This window comes from Lemur catta, chromosome 16, assembly GCF_020740605.2.
Source record: "Lemur catta isolate mLemCat1 chromosome 16, mLemCat1.pri, whole genome shotgun sequence".
Lineage (NCBI taxonomy): Eukaryota > Metazoa > Chordata > Mammalia > Primates > Lemuridae > Lemur > Lemur catta.
This window is the reverse complement of record NC_059143.1, coordinates 3,599,868-3,622,618: the sequence shown is the minus strand read 5'-3', so window position 1 is coordinate 3,622,618 and position 22,751 is coordinate 3,599,868. Positions and strand designations below refer to the sequence as shown.

The window sequence follows — 22,751 nt, the reverse complement described above, 5'->3', positions numbered from 1 at the left end:
ACCTGCCGGTCCAGGGCGCAGAAAGAGGCCGCGGGAGGTGGGTGAGTAGGGGGACCGGTAGCGCTTTCGGCAAGGCAAGGCGGCGGGGTGCGCTGAGGTCGCGGGGTGCAGGGCCCGTGAGAAGGCGGGGCGGAGGCGGAGGTGATCAGGCAGCGCGGGGGACAGCCCCGAGCCCTGTTAGTCCGCCACCGTTTGAAAACAGTTAGCACTGTCGCCGCCGCGGCCTCGGTTCCCGCCCAACCCCGGGCCTGACGCGGCGTCGCGCCCCCGGGAGCTGCGCGAGGCGAGAGGCTGTGCCGCTCTGTGCTCCAGCCGGTACGAACGCTGCCTGGCCGGGCCGGGCGCGCCGCGCGGCTAGGGCGTCTGAGGCGGGGAGAAGCGGCCGAGGCGCCGATTGCCAGCATGTCTCTGCCTCCGGAGAAAGCCTCCGAACTGAAGCAGCTCATCCACCAGCAGCTGAGCAAGGTGAGAGCGGCCTGGGCGCGGGGAGTGAGCGCTGCAGACCGAGCCAGGGCCTTTCCTGCCCGCAGCACCGAGCCCCCGGCCGGCAGCCCTCGGCCGGGCCGACCGCGGCGCCTTTTTGCCAGGAGTCGAGCAAGGGCTGTGGGACGCAGAGCGCGAGGTTGGAGCCAGAAGAGCTTTCGAGCCTCCGTAAAAGTGGACAAGCCGAGGAGTGCCAGGAAGAGTCTGAGGTGCTAGAACGGTTTTGGTTATAGGACACTGAAAATGAACCGTTTAGTGAGCGATTTCTGGAAGCCTAATCGAGTGTAAGTTGTGTTTGGAGCAGGTTAATATTCTGAGGTGAGATGTTAGGGTTACTTTAAGGATGAAACATACGGGTATTGTAGCAGTAGAACCGGGAGCTTCAGTCAGCAATTCGCGAAGAAGTCATGGAAAAGAAGTTACGGAAGGATTTTTAACAAAACTATTTGGAATACTTGGGAGCGCCACAAGAACCCGCAGTATCTGAGGTGCTCGACCGAATGCAATATGCTGAATAAAAACCACCGTGTATGGTGCACTTGCAAGCCAGATTGTGTTCTAGATTTGTAGCATCTTTTGTCTAATCCTCACAACACTTGTGAGAGGGCACTGGTTTTCCATCTTACAGGTGCGGGAACATTCACAAAGAGTACATAAGTTAGCCAAAGGTGACACATACACCTAAGTTGCAAGCTGATCAATTTATCATTAGACAGATTAAAGTATGAAAGTCATAACATCATACTTTGATCTGCCTACTCCAGGTCTGTGTTCTTCTAATTATACTATACTTTCTCTCAAAAGATTTGTTTTGGTTGAGTGTTATTTGTGGGGAAATTGTAACAAAGGTAGCAGATAACCAGTAGAGATTATTTCTAGAATTCGTACTCAGAGGTTTCATCTTTTAAAAGCTTACTTTTACTCTTATTTAGTTGGGTTAATAATTGTAGGTTTACTGTTAGCTTAAGAAGCCTAAAACATGAGAAGCAATATTTGACTTTGTAATGTAAATTATAATGCAAGTTTTCTACATAGATGGATGTCCATGGAAGGATAAGAGAAATCCTTGCTGAGACTATACGAGAAGAATTGGCACCTGATCAGCAACATTTATCAACAGAAGATTTGATCAAAGCCCTTAGACGTCGAGGAATCATTGATGATGTGATGAAAGAACTTAATTTTGTTACTGTAAGTAATCTATTAGGAAAAAAATATTGAGAGTATAAGTATATGCTCATGCATAACCCTGTTAATAGGGTCCATATTTGGGGCCCCTCCTAGTAAAACCATTTTAAAATAAGGCCATTTTATCTAGTAATATTCTTCTTTAAACTATAGGCTAACTCTGCCCTTGAGTATAGCAAATAGTAAAATCTGAGTTATATACCATAGTCCTCTGTCTACAGTGACAAAATTTTCTTTTGTTATTTTCTAGATCTGTAATATTATATATGCATATTTTAGTCAAATTAGTTCACCATAAAAAGGTTGTTTTTCACTAAGATAGTTTTATAATTGTTTAGATTAAGCTTATTTTTAAAATAAACATTCTTTTGGGACTATATGATTAACAAATTATAAATTTCTTTAAGAAAATAACTGCATGAGAGCCCTCAAAACTTTTCATACAAATAGGTCGGTATTGAGATGATAGATGGCCTCTAGTGCAGTTAGTAAGTAGGCCTGCTCTTGAAAATGAGGCAATAATGAAAAACTATGACCTCAATACCTGGGTAGTATAATGTAAAAATTGGCTGGACTTCATAATACGCAAGGGAATAAGTATTTTAATACAGCATCTTTTTTTGGTTTTTGAGGTTTATGAACTAATTTGTTATAAAAATTGACCTAGTAATGGCTTCTGCTGTGTGAATGTCACTTTCTTATTAAAATCAATTCATGGTGGAATCGCAAGCCAATGTCGTATAAGGTGTAGAGAAAGTTTAACCTTGTTTAAGGTGTTAAGGATTTGGTCTTAGTATTCTGTGGATGGTATTTTTTGAAGAAAATTTAATTCCTTAGTATTAGATTTTAGAAGTGACCAGTTGTATCAGTTGTATCGTCTTTTATGCTGGCTTTTATTTTCATTGTTTTGATTATGCTACGAAAATAAGGGGATTTTTGAAGGGGCCTTATCCTATCTACTTTTGGTTCAGTGTTTAGTCCCATTATTGGCATTTTCTTACTTAACTATAATTTTTGTTTTGTAATTTGTTTTCGGTTTTTTTCCCTGCCTTTCTAGGACAATGTTGATCAAGAACTCCCTTCTTCTCCAAAACAGCCTATTTGTTTTGATAGACAATCAACATTAAAAAAAAGTATGTATTTTTTTAACATTAACTTAATTGTGGTTAGTAATGAATATTGCTGTGCTGTAGTGTTTGGTATTTGATAGAAAATGTTTTAATTTTTTTTCCAGAAGGAAATATTTAATTTTTTTGGTTAGTTAGCCAAAAACTTAAAATTCTGTTTTGGATGAAGTATCAGAAAATTTAACGTATAGCACAGTAGAAGAAAAAACAGGGACGCTTTTCTCATTTTTAATAATATATTTTAGTGCTCGCTTTGGCAGCACGTATACTAAAATTGGAATGATACAGAGAAGATTAGCATGGTCCCTGTGCAAGGATGACATGCAAATTCATAAAGTGTTCCATATTAAAAAGTACATGTATATATTTTATAGGAACTGTACAGCTTGGTTTTTTAGTGGTAATCTGACAAATAAACTTTCTGAGTTGATAATTAGCTGAGTTTATAATTGTCTGAGTTGGGTTGTGAAGTTGAAGAAATGTTGAATAAGAAACAAAAAAGCAAAGGTATACTAGACCTTGCTTGGCTGTGACACTTTTGTTGCTGGGAGAAAGTAGCCAAGATGTAATCTCAGAAAAGGATATCATATTATGTATCTGTCCTTCCCAGGGTGAAAATGATCCTGATATATATAGTAGTAAATTTGTTACTCTTTCTCTTTTTAGTCTTTGGTTTTTTTTCTGACAAATTATTATTTCCTTATGTCTTGATCACATTCTTTAAGTTATTTGGCAGTTTCCTCATATATATTGCTACACTTTACAGCTAATATTGATCCAACACGGAGGTATCTTTACCTTCAGGTTTTGGGTGGAAAAGCTTTCTTGGAACATCTGCAAGAGCCTGAGCCTTTACCAGGACAAGTTTGTTCAACATTTACTTTATGTTTACATTATCGAAACCAACGTTTTCGTTCTAAACCTGTTCCGTGTGCCTGTGAACCAGATTTTCATGATGGCTTTTTACTTGAAGTGCACAGAGAAAGCTTAGGTAAGAAACACTAATAAATTGTGATTTAATTGAGTAAATCTTTGTTAGGTTTTATTTTGAAACAACTATAGCAACTTTTGTTATAAGAAGAGATTTGTAATGGATGTATCTCCCCAGTCTTTTGTTTTAATTTTTTTCCCACTGCTCTTTTCAATTTAAACTACTACTTACCTTCTTGCCTTATTCTCTGTTTGCTAATTAATTTTATCTGAAGATTTTTTGTGGACTTCTAAACGTTGACTTCAGTAATAAACACTTAAATACCTATTGTATGCATAGTACTGTACTAGGCAGGTCCTGGGGATATATTAGAGAATGAGACATGATACTTCTATTTATGAAGGATGGCCAGGTTTATGATGTAATATAACTTTAATAAATTAAAAGTTTAGATATGAATATATAACTCTCATAATTAAATCTTATGATACTTAATTCCTGTAATTGTTTTAAACTATGCTTCTTTCAATAAAGGTATTTTTTTACATTTCAGTTGTCAGTATAGAAATTTTTATATTATGTTTCTATACTCAGCAAAGTTGTAGCAGTATATCTTCAGAATTTTAGATTTTAAGATGGCTAATGTGCTACTAAAATTTATTATTTTTTCTGAAAAATGTTACCCTAATGTAGTTAATGGGATAAATTGCTAGATTCAGTGTGTTGAATTTTTCAGTTTTGTTTAGGCAATATAGTGATAATTTCTGGAGGTTAAGGAACAAAGGGAGTTTGGGGATTAATGTTGACATATTTGGAGGCTTTTTATTATAGCAGCATATACTTTAGTTAAGTACTTTGAAAGAATAGACTTCTCTCTTATGGATCAGAAAGCACTGATATGCTATAAGTAACTAGAGATAACTCATTACAATTCTGCCAGTCCTTTCAAAAGTTAGTGATAGAAATAGAACTGTACTTTTATTTCCTGTCTTTTGCATTTTTTCTGAGACATTACCAAATTGGGTTTTACGTAAACTTATTTAGTATACCTTTTAATGAAACTATTCTTTTATGTTGGCCTAACTGAATATGTAGTGTGGCATAATTTTCTTTGTTTTATATTGCTAGGTGATGGAACTAGAATGGCTGATTCAACAACAATGTTATCAATAAGTGATCCAATTCATATGGTGCTAATCAAAACAGACATATTTGGTGAGACTACCTTAGTAGCATCCTATTTTCTGGAATGGCGATCAGTTTTGGGCTCAGAAAATGGAGTGACTAGTCTGACTGTGGAACTTATGGGTGTAGGTATGATGATTAGTATCATTGTTACCTTTTTGTAGCCAGTTTGTAAATACTTTTTTTTATGTCTCTAAAATGCCTTTATAAGCCAAGATGGAAATCCATAAAAAGGTTTTAAAATAGAATTTCATTAGAATTATAATTGTACTCCAGCATCATACTCTTGGGGAATGTCTTGAAGAACAGTATCAATGTAGCACTTCACAGTTAATCTGGCCTTGTTTTAGGGAAATGTTTTTTCCTTTAAAATCAATATAGAGGCTGGGTGCTGTAGGTCACGCCTGTAATCCCAGCACTTCTATAATCCCAGCACTTTGGGAGGCTGAGGTGGGAGGATTGCTTGAACCCAGGGGTTTGAGACCAGCCTGAACAATATAGCGAGACCTGTCTCTACAAAAAAAATTTAAAAGTTAGGCAGGTGTGGTTGTGTGCACCTGTAGTCCCAGCTACTCAGGAGGCAGAGGTGGGAGAATTGCTTGAGTCCCAGGAGTCTGAGGTTGCAGTGAGCTATAATGATACTGCACTCTAGCCCAGGCAATAGAGTGAGACCTTGTCTCGAAGAAGAATAATAATAAATAAAATGAATGTAGAAATTTTGAGGGTTTTAATTCTTTTAAAGTTTATTAAATATAATGCTATAAAGAAAATTAATATTTTTCACACATAGATTAGATATAAAGCTGTAAAGAAAATTAATTCTTCACACACACATACACAAAAACTAACTCCACTCCAGCACTCCCTGAAATACAGTGCATCCCGATCAGTACCAGCAGTTCTTGTAAAACATGTTGTAGGTGTTCTCCCAACCTTGTACAGTGGGTGAGAATTAGAAGAGGTGATAACTTGCTCAATGTTAGTATCAATGAATAGTACTCCTTAAGGGCAGAGATAGTGTCTGTCTTATTTACCATTGCCTCCCTGGAATCTTGCATACTGCCTGTTATGTAATATATATTTGCTAATAAAATGAAAAAACAGAACTTGCCAATATTTTATGCATAACATATAATAGAATTACTTTGGTACTGAAACTTAGTCACAGAGTTAAACCATGCCAGTGGACAGTATAGCCTTAGTAGTTTAGATTTTAATAAGTCAGACCCAGAATGTGTTTAAATAAAAAGGTGAGAAAAACGTTTTCTTATGTAGATCTATTTTCAAAAAAGATACCCAGTAAATTGTCTTCAAAAATAGGCCTAACATGATAATCATAGTAATACCTGAAAACAAGCATATTCTGACTCACCAAAAAAATATTAAATAGTTCTGGTGTGAAGTATGCTTGTTTTCTAATTCTTTAAATCTAGGCATGAATTGAAAATTTGTACTCACATGTGAGGTGATAATGGGAAGGGGTAAAAGGGAACTACTATAAGTGATGAAGAGTATAAATGCTTTCTAACTTTACTTTGCATAAATGGAATAAGATGTTAACAGTTGCTTTGACTTTGTATTTAATGTAAGTCTGGTTGGTATTATACATTTAATGAAAATAAAAATTAAAAATACCAAATCCTTTAGGTTAGAAATTTCCTTAAAACATAATTAGAAAGCTAAGAAAATAGTTCTTATTTTATTTTTTTATACTTGAGTAAATGCCATTGTAAAAAATAAACTGATTTGGTTCATAAAGTATGAATATTAAAAGTGATATTGAATGTTATCTTTATTTCGTGTAAATGGTAAAGCACCAGGTTCCTAAATTATTTTGGCAAGACTTTGACTAAACATACATAGTGTTGAGAGCTCTAAAGTTCTAAATATTTGTATTTACAGGCACAGAATCAAAAGTTTCTGTGGGAATTTTAAACATAAAACTTGAAATGTACCCACCACTCAATCAAACATTATCTCAAGAAGTAGTGAACACACAGGTAAATAATTCTGAGTTTTTTGTGTATTTATTTTCATAGTAGTATATTTCCCTGTTGATCCTGGAAAGTACTCTTTTTCTTTAAGAAAACTATCATTTATTACTTTTTAGATTAGCACTCAAAAGTTAACAAAAAAGATGAGAAAGAAAATAAAGACAAGATTGTTTTCTTAGGGAAGCCTGTAGTCTAGTTTGGGAAATAGGATGAATATTCATTGAAACAACATAAGAATTACAAAGCTGAAGGGAATAAAGGAGTAAGAGGTGACAGCAGGGGGTAAGATTTTAATGTTAATTTCACAGACATTTATTGATAGCTTGCTGCTCCTGTCATTTCTGCTGTATACTCTAAAGGTAGAAGAGCTTGGCACTTTTGGAATGTGTTTTGAGAGGCTTGCTTTCCTAATTGTACTGTCAGGCCTCGGAGGAATCACTTTCTTCTGGGTCTTGTAAGATCAGTGGGTTTCTTCATCCCTTCAAATTGGATTTGCCATACCTGTTTAGTCCTTGCCAGTCCTTAGTTTTTCAGGTCTTGATTATCTGCTGACTTGTTGGGCTGGCACTTGTGGAAAAGATTCTCCTTGTTCACATACTTTAGTTCTGAAATTGTTCCTTTACTCCACCCTGCCTGTTATGTATTCCTTTTATAGATCTGTGGTTACTTAGTTTTGGATGGCTTGACCCTTCTCCCCCAAGCAAACAACGTCCTGCTCTGTTTTGTTGAAACCTCCTGTTCTAAACGCTCATCTCCCTCTAATCTCTAGCATCTGAGATGTGTTATAGGTGGTATATATACCTGAAACCACACAGTGGGAATCAACCTTGGTATTATTTGAATAAATAAATATGTACGTGTGTATGTACACACATACACATATGTATATATATGAGTCGTAATCATGTTATTCATAAATTTACATAAGTAAATGGGTTCTATTTTTTTGATAGTAACTATTTTATTGACAAGTACAGGGGTTCTATTTTTTAAACTTAACATCATTTAATAAACATTTTCTCACGTTTCTCTATCATTTTTAATGACTAAAGCATAAGCTTATTTTCCTATTTCTGTTATATAAATTGTTTCTAATTTTCCAGGCTTTCTCTTTAAAATTACACTATTACTAATTTTTTTACATCAGAAATATTTATTGATCTTAAATAGATGTTAGAATGTGCTAGACACTGTTCCAGACACTGGGGGTGTGGCTGTGTATAAGGCAGACAGCTTGCTCTGAAGGACTTTAAATCTTGTGGGGAGAAACAATAAGCAAGTCAGTAAACAAAATATCATATAGTATGTTTTTTGTTGAGAATGATCGTGGGTGATGTGATAGAATGGTTATTGGGGAGGCTGATTTAGGTCAAGTGCTTAGGGTAGGGAAAGGTCTGAATGGTAGGAAGCAGCCAGCCATGCAGATATGGGGCTTGAACTTCTGGGCAATGGGAACAGCCTAGAGCAAAAGGACCTATGCAGGAACAGAAGCCCCATGTGGCTGTAGTGTAATGGGTATGGGGGTAGGAAGTGAGATAGAGGCCAGGGTAGGTAGTTTGCAATGTGATGGAAAATGATTAAAGTGTTTTAAACAAGGGAATAAAAGAGTATGCTTTATTATTTAAAAATGTGTGTCTTGGAGGAGAAAAATAAGATCACGTTATGACTATTGTACGGAGACTGGATTGTACTGGGGTAGGTATGGAAACAGGGAAGTTATTAGGCTCTTACAGACAAGATGATGGTGTGGCTCAGATTAGGGTAGTAGTAGTGACGGGGAGAAGTAGATTTGTTACATATTTTGTACTAATTAAGGAGAATGAATAGAAATTAAAAAACTTTTTTAATTTCAAGCTTGCTTTGGAACGCCAGAAAACTGCAGAGAAAGAGCGATTGTTTCTTGTATATGCTAAACAATGGTGGAGAGAATATTTGCAAATTCGACCCTCACACAACTCACGGCTGGTTAAGATTTTTGCACAGGTTTGTAAATTCCATTAGAAAACTTTCATGCCTGTATTTGAGATTTACTGTCATATATGTAAATTTCATTTAATTTACATTTCTAAAATATATTTATTCCCCCCCAAAAAAACCACTTGGACACTTTGCAGTTTATATGTAAATTCAGCCCTTGTGTGTAGAACTGGGGCTTTGAACATACATACTTTTTTTTAAAAACAAGCAGTGTTACATGGAGTAATGTATATAACCAAGATCTCCAAGCCAGTGACCAGTAATATTTAACTGTAGCATTTCAGCTATGTATCTCTGTCTCTGTTTTTCCTGAGTCCTAAACCCATTTTCTCTCTTTCACAAACCAACATAAAATATGTGGTCAAATCTGTATAATTTTTATAACTTCTGAGGAACCATTCAAATATTTTTTATGTATTCAGCCTCATATAGATGCTTATATATAAATATAGTGTAGTTTTATTTTGACTTATGTTTCTCAGATCCTGTACATTGATCTAGCTTTAGTTTCCCTAGATTTAGCCCTACAGGCTAAAAGTGGTTCATTTTCTAGATAGCGAGCTTGGGAATGAGAGACCCTAGTTGGCTAGTGGTGGCAATAAAGGAAATGGCTTCTGACTTTTCTGGACATGTACATTGACTGCCTGGGTTGTCAAGGTGGCAACAATATCAGAACCAAGGGAAAGGAGAAACCAAACAAAATATAACTGGCTCCCTGCTGTATCTGGTCTGAGGTAGAGTTATTCATTGCCACATAGTTTCTGGGACCAGAGAGGACTAAGGAGGGGTGTGAGGCAGTAGATCAGAGGCAAATCAAAGGAAAAGAGGAAGAATTTGAGATGCTGCTAAGGAAATTAAGGAACTGGGATTTTCTTTTAGGAAGTATTACTTAAGTCCCTGCCTCTTAGAATTGATTATAAGAAGATTTAAAGCACATAAGGTCATTTAGTCTCATAATAATCATATAAGATTGTTCACTGGCCAGGTATTGTCTCTTTTTGTGAACAGTACAAAGGATAGAGAAGTGAAGAGTCCAAATAGCAACTTGATCCTGGCAGAGTCTGTATTAAATTGTAGTTTCGACTAGTGCCTTTTTGGTTTGTGCCACCTCTTTCCATGTACACAGAGTACGTGAGATGGTTATTTTACTTAGATTACTAGAGCTGTTTCTTACTGCTGCTTCCTGTATTTGACAAGCTGTGTAATTAAGGAGCAAGTTATTTAAGGCAATCAATCTAGTTATAAAAACTGTAGTTACAAACCACAAAATTGTTATGCATAGTGTGAAAAAGAATTTCCAGTGCTTCCAGACCCAAGAGGAAATAAATTTAGAGCAGTACTATCTGATAGAACTTTTCTGCAATGATGAAATGTTCTATATTTGTGCTGCCCAATATGGTGATCACCAGCCATGTATTTAGTACTCAAAATGTGGCTAAGGTGACGAAAAACTAAAATTTAAGTTTTATTTAATTTTAATTAAAATTTAAATAGCCACATATGGTTAGTTTCTTTCTTATTGGACAGTGCAGGTTTAGAGGTTGAAATATTGAAATTTTCAAGATATATAAATAGCTTATGGGAATATATTTAGATAATATTAGAAATGTTGCTGTAATAAAATATGTGTAAGTGGCCCTTTCACTTTGCTGTATCAGCAACTGTGAAATTAAGGAAAATGTAACATTAAAGAAATGGTGGGCAGCCATCAGAGACCTTTATATGTACAGTAGTTATTCAGCACAAGCTCTAAGATAGATCCTGTATTTAGAATGTAAAACTTTTTAAAACGTTTTTTAAAATTTTGCTTTCAATTGACTTAGTTAACAAATTGTTGTTTCCTGTGGATCTCTTATGTTTGATGCCCTAATAGAAACAATCTAGAAATAAACTTAGATCATTGTTGTTTTATCAATCAGAAAAGTTATTTGTTCTGTCTGGATATATATTGTTAAATTCTGTGTGGTAATATGAAAGAATACTTCAGCTGGGAGCCCTGCTCCCTTCCTTATCTTTCTGCCCACCCTTTTCTTAGAGGAGTTCTTACTGTTACAGGCTTTGGAGTCAGACAGGTAAGGGTTTGAATCCTAGCTCTGTTGCATAATAGCTTGTAGCTTCAGTTTTCTTCAGCTATAAACTGAATAGAGATGTTATGAGGATTAAAAGAGAAATTATATGCACAGCAGTTGGTAGCCTAGTGCTGGATGCAAAGTAAGCACTCAATAAATGATATCCAGAATTATGTTATCCTACATTAATGTATTCTAAAAAAAAGTTAAAAGTGGGATGATTAGTCTGTCATTACGGGTAATATTTTCCCCTTCTTTCTTCAGGATGAAAATGGGATAAATAGGCCAGTGTGTTCCTATGTTAAACCACTTCGAGCTGGACGGCTTCTGGATACTCCAAGGCAAGCAGCAAGATTTGTTAATGTCCTTGGTTATGAACGAGCCCCTGTTATTGGAGGAGGAGGTAAACAGGAACAATGGTGCACTCTGCTGGCCTTTCTCTGTAGAAACAAGGTATCATACACACATAATAGAATTAAATAGCAGTACATCATAGTTACTCTGAATTTACAATACATTTGTAAAAAGATATCTTAGAAAAATGAACATGCAGTTGGCCCTCTGTACCTGTGGATTCTGTATCTGTGGATTGACAGTATTCTTTTAAAAACCCAATAAAAGGTAACAATACAATAATAAAAATTAATACAAATAAAAACAATACTGTATAAGAACTGTTTACATAGCATTTACATTGTATTAGGTATAAGTAATCTAGAGATAATTTGAAGTATATGGGAGGATGTGCATAGGTTATACGTAAATAATATGCAATTTTATATAAGGGACTTGAGCACTGGCATGTTTTGGTATTCAAAGGGGTCCTGGAAACAGTCCCCCACAGATATAATTGGATGAGAAATTGACTTGTCATTAGAAAGATTGTGTCTTAAACACAGTTGAAAAACAGTTAAACATTACTTATCAAAAAAATTATTTTGATTTTTTTTATTTCCAAGTGGTAATTCCCAAAAGTTGTATATATATATATAGAAACTTTTTTATTGCAAACATAGTAGGAATGGTACATATTTAAAATTATTACATAAATATTTATTTTGTAAAATAATCACTCCTTTGATTCACTATTTCAAAGAGAAAGCTTATCTGAAAATCGAAGCTTGAAAATTCTGTAAATATTTAAAGTGTTTTTGTTGTACAACAGTAAATGTGAAACTTGGCCCATAATTCTATTCCCAATTTATCATTTCTTTTGTGTTTTTGTTTTTATCCTGTATGTGTATCATTTATTCCATGATTATAATTAAGATATAAATAAAATTTTGTATCATGCTTTATAACAGCATTATACTACATTTTTTCATGTGTTGCTACAGTCTTTGTGATTTCCATTTTTAATGGCTCTTTAAGTTTTCTTGAGTCAATATACAAAATCTACTTAACGATTTCCCTCTTGTAGGAACTGTTTCTTCTGGCCAAGTTATGCTTGCTTCCAATTTTTTGTTATTGTGAATGAACTTTTATATTGAATATTTGCTTTTGAATTTTTTTAGGGCAAAATCTCAAATTATTGGATCTAAAAGGTTAGGTACTATGTTTTTGTAAAGTCAGTTAAATAATTGTAAAATGCTCTATTTCAATACAGTTAATTTTTAAAAAACAGCCTAGAGCCCTGAATGCAAATTTTTTGGAGAAAAAAATTATCCTTCATCCTAACAGTCAACTCAATAGTTATTTTTGGCCGGGCATGCTAGGTCACACCTGTGATCCCACATTTTGGGAGGCTGGGGCGGGAGGATTGCTTGAGGCCAGGAATTGGAGACCAGCCAGCCTGAGCAACATAGTGAGACCCCATCTCTACAAAAAATTTAAAATTAGCCGTGTGGCGGCATTCCCTTGTAGTCCCAGCTACTTGGGGGGGGCCAAGGCGGGAGAATGGCTTGAGCCCAGGAATTTGAGGCGGCAGTGAGCTCTGATCACGCTACTGCATTCCAGCCTGGGCAATAGAGCAAGACCATGTCTCTGCAGGGGGAAAAAAGTTATTTTTGCTTTTTCATAATTACATGTAGTTTTCCTATACTTAAACATATGTCTTTACATAATTGTAGCCATACTGTTTAGTATTTTAGTAATTTTTCACAGAACATGTCAGATATTTTCTACTGCTTTTATAAAAGTCTTCATAATTTTTTAAAATTGTTAAAGTAATATAAGCATATCAAAGAGAATTTGGAAAGTATAGGGGAAAATTATATATAACTTACCCTACTAATAGCCTTTGTTGGCATTTTGTTCTTTCTCCCAATCATTTTTCCTATGTATATATTTCTTTGAAATTATCACATATAGATGCCATTAATTCATTGGTTTAATTTGAGTGTTTTTCCTACTTTTCTTTCTATATTATATGAATTCCTTATAAACTTTTGAATCTGAATGCCTCCTGTTAAAGTATACATGTTACGACTGTCAGATTTGTAAGCACTAACTTTGTAAAATAATTTAGTCTTTTCTAAAATTTGTATATTATCTTTTTTCCCTATTGTTTCAGCTTAACACTGGGCTAATGATTAAAAGTGGAAAAACTTTACTAATAAGTTTTTATTATAACTTTGCATGTAAATATTTAATGAGGAAAACAATATGAAGGAATAAGCACTTCATTTTAATTTATCTTCTAGGGTGACTGTGAAGATCATGCTAATCTTCTGTGCAGTCTTCTTCTTGGGTATGGATTAGAAGCCTTTGTCTGTGTCGGGACTAAGGCAAAAGGAGTACCTCATGCATGGGTTATGACTTGTGGAACTGATGGAACAATCACTTTTTGGGAGAGTTTAACAGGACACAGGTTAGTCTACTAAGTTTACAAGGATATTAAAATGAAGATATAAATGTTTTAAATTACAGGGTTTTATGTTCATGTTGATGGTACTTGAAGGTACATGTTGATAGTTTTAGTTATTAGAGCCTTTTCAATGACTAAGAAAATACTTAAATTATAGCAGCTAAGTAAATGAACTCCAAGAAAATTTGTATCCCTAAAATATTCTTTACTAACATGAAATTGGTAAGAAGTAAATTATATTTTAGTTTTATATGATTAGCATCTGTTTTCTCTGGTGAACATCCCTAAGCCTAAAAATAAGTTCAAGGTGTAAATCATGATTTCTTTTGAAAATTTGACGTGGCTACGAACTTCTTCTTGGTAAATTTACTGGACATTCTTTTCAGTAGTTTAGGCTGTTATCAGATTTTGAGAGTTGAGTGCTTCCTCCTTGCTAGAACATGATCTTTTCTTAGCTCCTCTCATTACTGCCTTTCAGTTTTCATTATTCCTCTCTGGCTATTCTTTCTCAGTTTTCCTTCATCTTTCTTTAAATGTGTGTTCTAGAGGCACAGCCCTGCGGCCTCTTCTCATTCCCCTGGATCCTTTTTCTCCCTGGTTGATAATCATTTTGGTTAGTCATGCCTAATAATGTATAGTCAAGTTTTTTAATTGTGTTATCTGAGATAAACTTTTTTGATCTTAACAATAAACATGGAATATATTCTGTTGTTAAAGGAATAGAGTTGGTTTCTATATTAGAAGTTATACCATAGAATTATTACAGAGTAATCAGGCCGGGCCGAGGCGGGTGGATCGCTCAAGGTCAAGAGTTCGAGACCAGCCTCAGCGAGACCCCGTCTCTACTAAAAATAGAAAGAAATTATCTGGACAACTAAAAATATATACAGAAAAAATGAGCCAGGCATGGGGGCGCATGCGTGTAGTCCCAGCTACTCGGGAGGCTGAAGCAGTAGGATCGCTTAACCCTAGGAGTTTGAGGTTGCTGTGAGCTAGGCTGACGCCAAGGCACTCACTCGAGCCGGGCAACAGAGCGAGACTCTGTCTCAAAAAAAAAAAGAAAAATTACAGAGTAATCAAATTGTGGAAATATAAGAAAGAAAAATAAGTATAGGAAGTAGTTATGTGTTAGAATTTTTGTTTCAGTAAGATACTGTCTTCTTAGTTTTTAAGTTCTCATTATATGAAATTATGATTTAATTTTTTTAGGTACATCCACAAGCCTACCAATCCTGATGAACCTCCACTTGCTGAACAGCCCAAACCATTGTACCCATATCGAACAGTTGGTTGTGTTTTCAATCATCAGATGTTCCTGGGAAATTGTCAACCCTCTGATGCAGTAGAAACTTGTGTATTTGATTTGAATGATGAATCCAAATGGAAACCTATGAGTGAAGAAGCAATTAAATCTGTATGTGCTCCAGGAGCTACGACATCCCTTCCTCCCTTTCCACCTCTGTGTGCATCCACAATTGACGCATCAGTAACAAGTAATGAAATAGAAATGCAACTGAGGCTCCTAGTGTCGGAACATAGGAAGGTAATTAACATTGAAATAGTTGTAATTTCAAACTTTTTTTCATTTGTTTGTTTATTATTTTATTTATTTATTTTGGGCTGTAGGGCCAGTGACTATTCTAGCCCTGAACAAAGCAAATATAATCCCTGTTTTTATGAAGTTTAGAGTTTTGAAAGTCATAAGACTTTCTCAGACTTAAGTTCTGAGACTCAAAAATTTCCAATTTCACTAATACTTAAAGAATTTATTAATTCCTCCTAGAAATGAAGAGTGGTGGACTTCACATCTTAGAGTCAGACGCTTGCTGACTATCACTATTTGGATTTCCTTTTTGTGAAATGCTTACTCAAATAATTTCCCTAGTAAAAATGCTTGTTGATATTTTTTTCAAATTCATTTCTCCCTTCAGATTGGTTTCTGTTTGTTTTCCTATTACATTCTACTGGGTAGATGTAAAATGATGTCATTCTGACTTAATTTGCATTTTTCTGATTACTAATGAGATCAAGCCTGTTGTGTGTTAGTCATGTGGATTTCTTTTGTAAAGTGCCTTGACATAAAAAGCACTAATCATGTAGGAAAAGATTAATATATGTTCATCAAAACAAAACATTGAAATACTGAAGTCTTGGAGTGGGAAGTTATTTATAACACACATAACCAACAAAGGACTTAGAATTCAACATTCCTACAAAAGATTTATTTCTGATTCACCTTTTGGGATTCCCTGTTATGTTCCCCACCTTGGGTGAGCCCCTTTTTCTGTTTCCTGAAGCCATCAACAGCAAACTGATTTATCAAATATGTTCTCTGGGTTTCCAATTACTTTTAGCTTTGGCCTCTAACATATTCTTTATTCACTTGCCAACTCATCAAGCATTTAAAAGTATATTTTGGAAAATCTAAGGCATTTGTAGTATGTTTTCAGTAACAGAGTTGGTCAGGAGTCCTGGTCCATTATACTACTGGAAATGAAAGCCCCTGATTACTTTCCCTTTCTTTTCCATCTCTCATATTGCCTTTAGCTTTCTTTCCTTAGGTTCTTTTTACAAATACAAGCAGTATTTTATTATAAGAATTACTTTTTATAGAAAAAGAAAACAAAGCTGAGATAGATGCTAATGGTGATTACTAAGTTAATGGTGCCTGAAAATGAGCAAATAAGAGTCACGTTTTGCCATAGGGAAAGTACAGTCATGATGGACCTTTGAGATCACTTGTGACCAGTTAAACCTTGAATGTGAAATTAGGAAATGCTAAATATCTATTATGGTCATCGAAATATTTAGAATTTTGAGAAGGTTTTTTATGTTTGTAATTGAATATATATATTTTTTACTTTATGTGTCTAGATATCAATAGTTCACTTGGTATTATAAATGAAATCATATTACTTTTAACATTCTGTGGAAACATATTTGAAGCTCCCCGAGGGCCTGTGGCATCTTCACCTTTTATCTTCCTATAATATAAAAGTCTGTGCATGTTACAGAGTAATTGATCAGTAAATATTTGTTTAATTACATATGGAATTAATTTGTGACTTTTCTCCCCTACTGCAGTTGAGTTTACAGTAGGAGCAATCAAATCAAATTAGTCAGACTTAATCTTACTAAGTTCTTTTTTTTTTTTTTTAAACAGAATCTTGCTCTGTCACCCTGGGTAGAGTGCAGTAGCATCATTATAGCTCACTGCAACCTTAGAGTCCTGGGCTCAAGCATTCCTCCCGCCTCAGCCTCCTGAGTAGCTGGGACCTCAGGCACATACCACCATGCCTGGCTAATTTTTTCTATTTTTAATAGAGATGAGATCTCACTTTTGCTCAGGCTGCCCTTGAACTCCTGAACTCAAGCAGCCCTCCTGCCTCAACCTCCCAGAGTGCTAGGATTACAGGCATGAACCACTGCGCCTGGCCTTACTAAACTCTTTAAATAAAATATGATCTCAAAATTCACTAACACTGTGTCTTCCATATTAGGACTATTCCATATGGTCTTTTTTAGTAGATATTAAAGATAGTCTAGTAGATATTAAAGAAGTATGGTATTCAAAGCCTTCATGAACACAATTGAATGTTTTTTGGTTCTCTAAGAAGTATTATAAAACCTGATCACCTATAGTTCCTTTTATTTTTATTTCTGTGCATCCTTAAAATAATTAATAGGAAGTTTAAACAATTATGACAGCTTTTAAAAATGTTTTCTTGACATACATTGCCATAATCAACATTTTCATTTAATTGGTTTTTAAAATATTAATGTATTTCACTTTTTCTTTTGATTGGTATAGGATCTTGGCCTCACTACTGTTTGGGAAGACCAGCTCTCCTACCTTTTATCACCAGCTTTGGCTTCTTATGAATTTGAGCGTACAACAAGTATATCTGCAGGCAATGAAGAATTTCAAGATGCCATAAGGAGAGCTGTACCTGATGGTCACACATTTAAAGGGTTCCCAATACATTTTGTGTATAGAAATGCAAGACGTGCATTTGCCACATGTCTTCGGTAAGGTGTCATTTATGGATTCGTAATTTTTTTGGTTTGGGAATCTTAGAGGTCATTTAGTCAGGTAGTTATTTAGAAATGAAACCAGAGTCACATGAGGAACTTTTACAATGGTTTACCCTCCCTGACACATATTTTGACTCATTTGGTCTGAAATGTAGTCCTGGATAGTCTGTGATAATTTTCCCAGTGATTTTGGTGAAATCTCAGTTGAGGATCTCTGATCTTGTCTGTACATTTTTAAAATTTATAAACCATGAGGAAATAGTCTAATTTGAATAGGTTGACCAAAATTACAGGGTCATTGATAGCAGAGACAGAATTTTAAAAAATTGTTTTAAATACTGGTTTATTTGGAAATCAACTAAAGTGTATGGTCACTTTTTAATCGGGTGAATTTTTATCTTATATAGGTCTCCTTTCTGTGAAGAAATAATCTGTTGCCGTGGAGACCAGGTGCGACTGGCAGTTCGTGTCCGAGTGTTTACTTACCCTGAATCTGCGTGTGCTGTTTGGATCATGTTTGCTTGTAAATATCGCTCGGTATTATAGGGCTAACATTCTATACGCATTATACCTGTGTTTTATTGGAACTTTACACATTGTACATTATTAGCTATTTAGAGGTTTCTTATTTTAAAATCACAATCTGTCTTGGATGTTGTGTTTCAATTTTGTATAGATCTGACTGATAATGTTTTCAAAAATCGTGATGTGTGTATTTAAAAATTAAGGATGAAAAACTTGTATAAATCTCAGTGGAATTTAGTATAAATTAAGTGTATATTCTATTTTAATAAATGCTACTTTGTTTACAGGTATTCAGTAGTTTAAATATGAATATAAAATATACTCAGTTTACACTAACAAGTAATCAGAAATTTATCTAAGGGTTTAAGCCATAGCAAAGTCAATATAATCATTATTTTGGAATTATCTTGTGCAAATTAGGAGAAATTAACCTCACAACAAATTTATTACATAGGTGAAAATACATTTTGGTGGATTATCACTTTTGTGGTTTATCCATGGCTCTAGGGATATTTGAGATTTTGTAGAAATTTATAGTAAGACCTTGAAGTAAGAGTAGGAAAAAACAAATACCAGGGAAGCATAAATATTAATAACGTCACATGAAAGTACATGAATAGTTTATAAATATTTATTAGTTTGATTTGTTATAAAAATGAATTGGGTGTTTTAGAAAAAAAATTATTCCCCCATTTGTTATGGTACTGATAAATTGTTTTCTGTAATTAATTTTAGCAGTCTACCACTGATTTTCTGTGGTCAAAGGATTTATTACTAGCCTCTTCCCATATTCCATCTTCTGAAACCATTTTTTTCTTTCTGTTCTCATTGTGATAAAAATATGTGTGTATGTATTTGATCTAAATGAGAGCTTCATTGTGTGAGGCCACTGAAGACAAGTGTATGCCACTGACTCCATGCTGGTACTTGTTTTAAAATTGAGCAAGTTTTAAAAGTTAGTTTTCAGTGAGCAAAAGTGAGCATTAAAAAAGACTCCAGCAATTCAACTTTTTGTAAGAAGCTGTACAATATAAATGATAGGTTTGACTGTCCATTTGACATCTCTGCTTGGTTCTTAATTCAGTTGCTTTATCAATTGATCTTAAGAAAGCAACTGTATACCAACTGGCTACCCAAGTTATTGATTGTTTCCTCATTTTAATGTACCCTTGCAAAGAATATGATTTTATTTTTTAAAAATTAAAATTCGAACATGTCTTAAAATTTGCTTTTTGTGATAAATATTTATGATTTAACTTGTTTAAAAAGTTTGGAAATACTACTATCCCTCTTCTACTGATTTTCATTGAAAATGATAATCAGATGTTTCTTGTGAGACTGACATGAATGTAGAGAATAAGCGAAAGAATAAAGACTTTTTTACTCGTATGGGTCAAAATTACACATAAAGCTATCAACAGAAAATTGCTTGTAATTTTCAACTTTTGAGACAAACTATGATTCACGTACTAAGAGGGAGAATTATATATTAAGATTGAGGCTGTATTAACGTTGAGGCTGAGCTTCCTGCCTTACTGTACCAGAGTAACATGTATTTTGAATGTGCTTTTGGTATAAATTCTAAAATAAATTTGCTTTTTATGCACTTTAATAGAGTCTGGCATTAATATTTTTCTCTGAAGATGTTTTGTTTCGTAAGATTATTTCAGTGCATTTATCACTAGAATTCTGTCTTCTTAACTTTAGTAATTTTTTTTAAGAATTAAATTTACCTTGTATATTTAGCTGTCATAAAAGTTTTTCTATTAAAAATATAAAAAGTTTTTTATATAATGTTTCTAAGGTGTTCTTTTTGACAATATGTATACTGGCATAGTCCCCTCTATGTAGTATATATATTTTATATATATATGTATATTTAGTAGAAAAATATCAGAAACCCAAGAACTTCATTTTTCATTACTCAAACATGAACCTATTGAATAAAACTTCCTAAATTCACTTCCAACTAACTGAATGCTCCAAGTGCCTTCAAAATTTTTTCTGATATTGAGGTGTACATTCCCAAATATCTGCAAAAACACATCTATAACCTGGCAGTTCTGGGAAGTGCACACATTTGAAACCCATTTTTCTGCTGCTTAACCCAGGCAAGGTTTGAGCCAAAGTGTAGGCCTTATATTTGAAAAGAACCTTGCTCATAAAGTAGTATTTTATGCCAGATATCTGACCATCAGGAAGTGTTAGTTATGAACCGTTGATTGTTTAAACTCAATCACACTTCTGATTTCGTAACTTAGTAAGCAAGAAAATAGTTTAAGTTGTAGTACAGTTTGCAATTTTATTCTTTTGACTCTAAGATAACAGTTTCACATTTCGTACTTAAGTAGATAAATTTAAGAATTAGTCTGTTTTTAGCATGGTTTTAATCTTTTATACCAATGAAAGTAGCATTACTTTCTAGCAGTTGGTATTTGAGAAATAATTTGAAATTAGCCAAGGGCTATATAAAATCTTAAAAAAAAAAAAGCCAAATATGTCAACTAGAAACCATTCCATTTTGAAGAGCCTTAACATATTGTTTATAGCATATTCATTCATATTAATAACAAGTTCAGCTATTAATGCATCTAAATATGGATATTGAATGTTTAATAATAACAAGTTCAGTTATTAATGCATCTAAATATGGATATTGAATGTTTAATAAATTTTTCTGAGATTTGGTTGATACATTTGTTGTAATTACTTTTGACTTGTATTTGGTTTGTGAATTAACCACTTGATAACCAGTGTTGAAATAATCATGGATGTTAGAAGGGAAGAGGATTATTAGCTGGCATTTAGTTCACATAAATTTCTGTGAAATGAAAGATTTATTTCTCTGCATCTACTGAATTTAGATTTGTGCTAATACTCCAAAACATGTTTTCTAGTGTTTCCCCAGCTAATTTTGGAGTTGTTGTTTTTCTTCTTCTTTTTTTTTTGTATTTGATCAAAACTAGCGTTTTAACTACTTTTATATTTCTGTACTCTATTTTTAGATGTGATTTAATATTTCATATCCTGGAATTACAGAATTTTGGACTTGAATCTTGGGTCCCCCAGCCCATTCAATTTATAGATTAATGAAATGGAGATTCAGAATATTTAAGTTCTCTGCTCAAGGATACATATCTCTAGTAGTAGATTGGTTTTAGGATTCAAGTTCTGACTTGAAGTTTACTTCTTTCTGCTGTATTTCAGTGTGCACAAATGTGTTTTTCTCTCTGCAGGGATGGCATTGGTATGACCAAGTCACCATCCAACAGATAGTGTGGAAAAATGTTCATGATGTCACATTTATTATCTGCATTAACAAAGGTGCTGCTCACCTCTCTGGCCACTATTCATTCCAACTTTCTCATTTTAGTGTTTCTACCCAAGAGGTAGGAAAATGGAAGGCATCTTTCTCTCATGACACCTATCACATAACCTAGCAAAAATTACAATAATATATAGGGGATCAAGTCACTGTGGCAGATGGGGCTAGAATTACTTTTTGGAGACGATGGCCTGGGGAAACTGAAGCCCCAAGAAGGGTAGTGGGCTACCTGAGGTTAGTTGTGATGTGGTAGGTCATTAAAATCATGGAATTCTATTTATTTGGATACTTTAAGAGAGATTGAACGAGTGACTGAGGTACTGGGATTGTGCCCACTAATGTGCCCAGAAAATATTTCAGTCATACTCAGTTTTGTATTCTGAGAGAATTCTGAAATCTATTTATAAATTATTAATACATATAGCTGGCCAGTTATTACTTAACTTTTAGAAAATCTTTTCTTTGCTAAAATGTATGATGAGGGAATGGAAGCAGTGATAGCACAAAATAAGATGACAGAAGGTACGAAAATGTGAACATAAGCAAACATTTTATCACTAATTTTAAATTTTTAACACTTTATTGACATAATTTGCATACCATACAGTCAATCAATTTAAATTGTACAGTCACTGGTTTGTGGAATATTGAGAGATATGTACAACCATCACTGGTGAATTTTAGAACATTTTCATCTTGTCCAAAAGAAACGCTGTTCTCTCTAGCTATCATACCTGTATCTCCACATCCCTTACAACCCCACCCCTAAGCAACTACTAATCTACTTTCTATCTCTATAGATTTCCTTATTCTGAGCTTTCATCTGAATTGAATCAAATATATAGTCTTTGGCGACTGGCTTCTTTCACTTGGCATGTTTTTAATGTTCATTCATTTCATAGCATTTATCATTACTTCATTTCTTTTTATAACCTAATGTTTCATTGCATGGACATCTACCATATTTGTTTATCAGTTTGTCAGTTGATAGACATTTTGGTTATTTCTGCTTTTTGGCCATATGAATAGTGCTGCTGCAAAAATGCATGTAAAAATTTCTGTGTGGGCATGTTTCCATTTCTCTTGGGTATATATCTAGAAGAGGA

At 34.4% G+C, this 22,751-nt stretch overlaps 1 protein-coding gene and 1 non-coding gene across 2 annotated transcripts; both read left to right on the top strand.

The window, feature by feature from the left end:
* The first annotated feature begins 194 nt into the window (after positions 1 to 194).
* On the top strand, positions 195 to 18,607 carry CEP76 (centrosomal protein 76). The gene is made up of 12 exons (XM_045527807.1): positions 195 to 465; positions 1,519 to 1,674; positions 2,729 to 2,804; positions 3,565 to 3,789; positions 4,858 to 5,043; positions 6,817 to 6,914; positions 8,763 to 8,891; positions 11,219 to 11,407; positions 13,597 to 13,763; positions 14,970 to 15,303; positions 17,572 to 17,789; positions 18,203 to 18,607. Exons 1-12 carry the CDS (start codon positions 403 to 405, stop codon positions 18,339 to 18,341), a joined length of 1,980 nt encoding a protein of 659 aa, XP_045383763.1. The 5' UTR covers positions 195 to 402; the 3' UTR covers positions 18,342 to 18,607.
* LOC123622029 lies at positions 3,043 to 3,149 on the top strand. The gene has a single exon (XR_006729392.1). It is a non-coding gene; the product is annotated as a U6 spliceosomal RNA (small nuclear RNA).
* Positions 18,608 to 22,751: the final 4,144 nt, after the last annotated feature.

Bases quoted from the DNA above. Each gene is read 5' to 3' on its own strand.
- CEP76 (XM_045527807.1), top strand. From the start codon at position 403: ATGTCTCTGCCTCCGGAGAAAGCCTCCGAACTGAAGCAGCTCATCCAC. The intron at 3,790-4,857 runs GTAAGAAACACT...TTATATTGCTAG, and splicing joins AGTGCACAGAGAAAGCTTAG to GTGATGGAACTAGAATGGCT. The intron at 8,892-11,218 runs GTTTGTAAATTC...TTCTTTCTTCAG, and splicing joins TGGTTAAGATTTTTGCACAG to GATGAAAATGGGATAAATAG.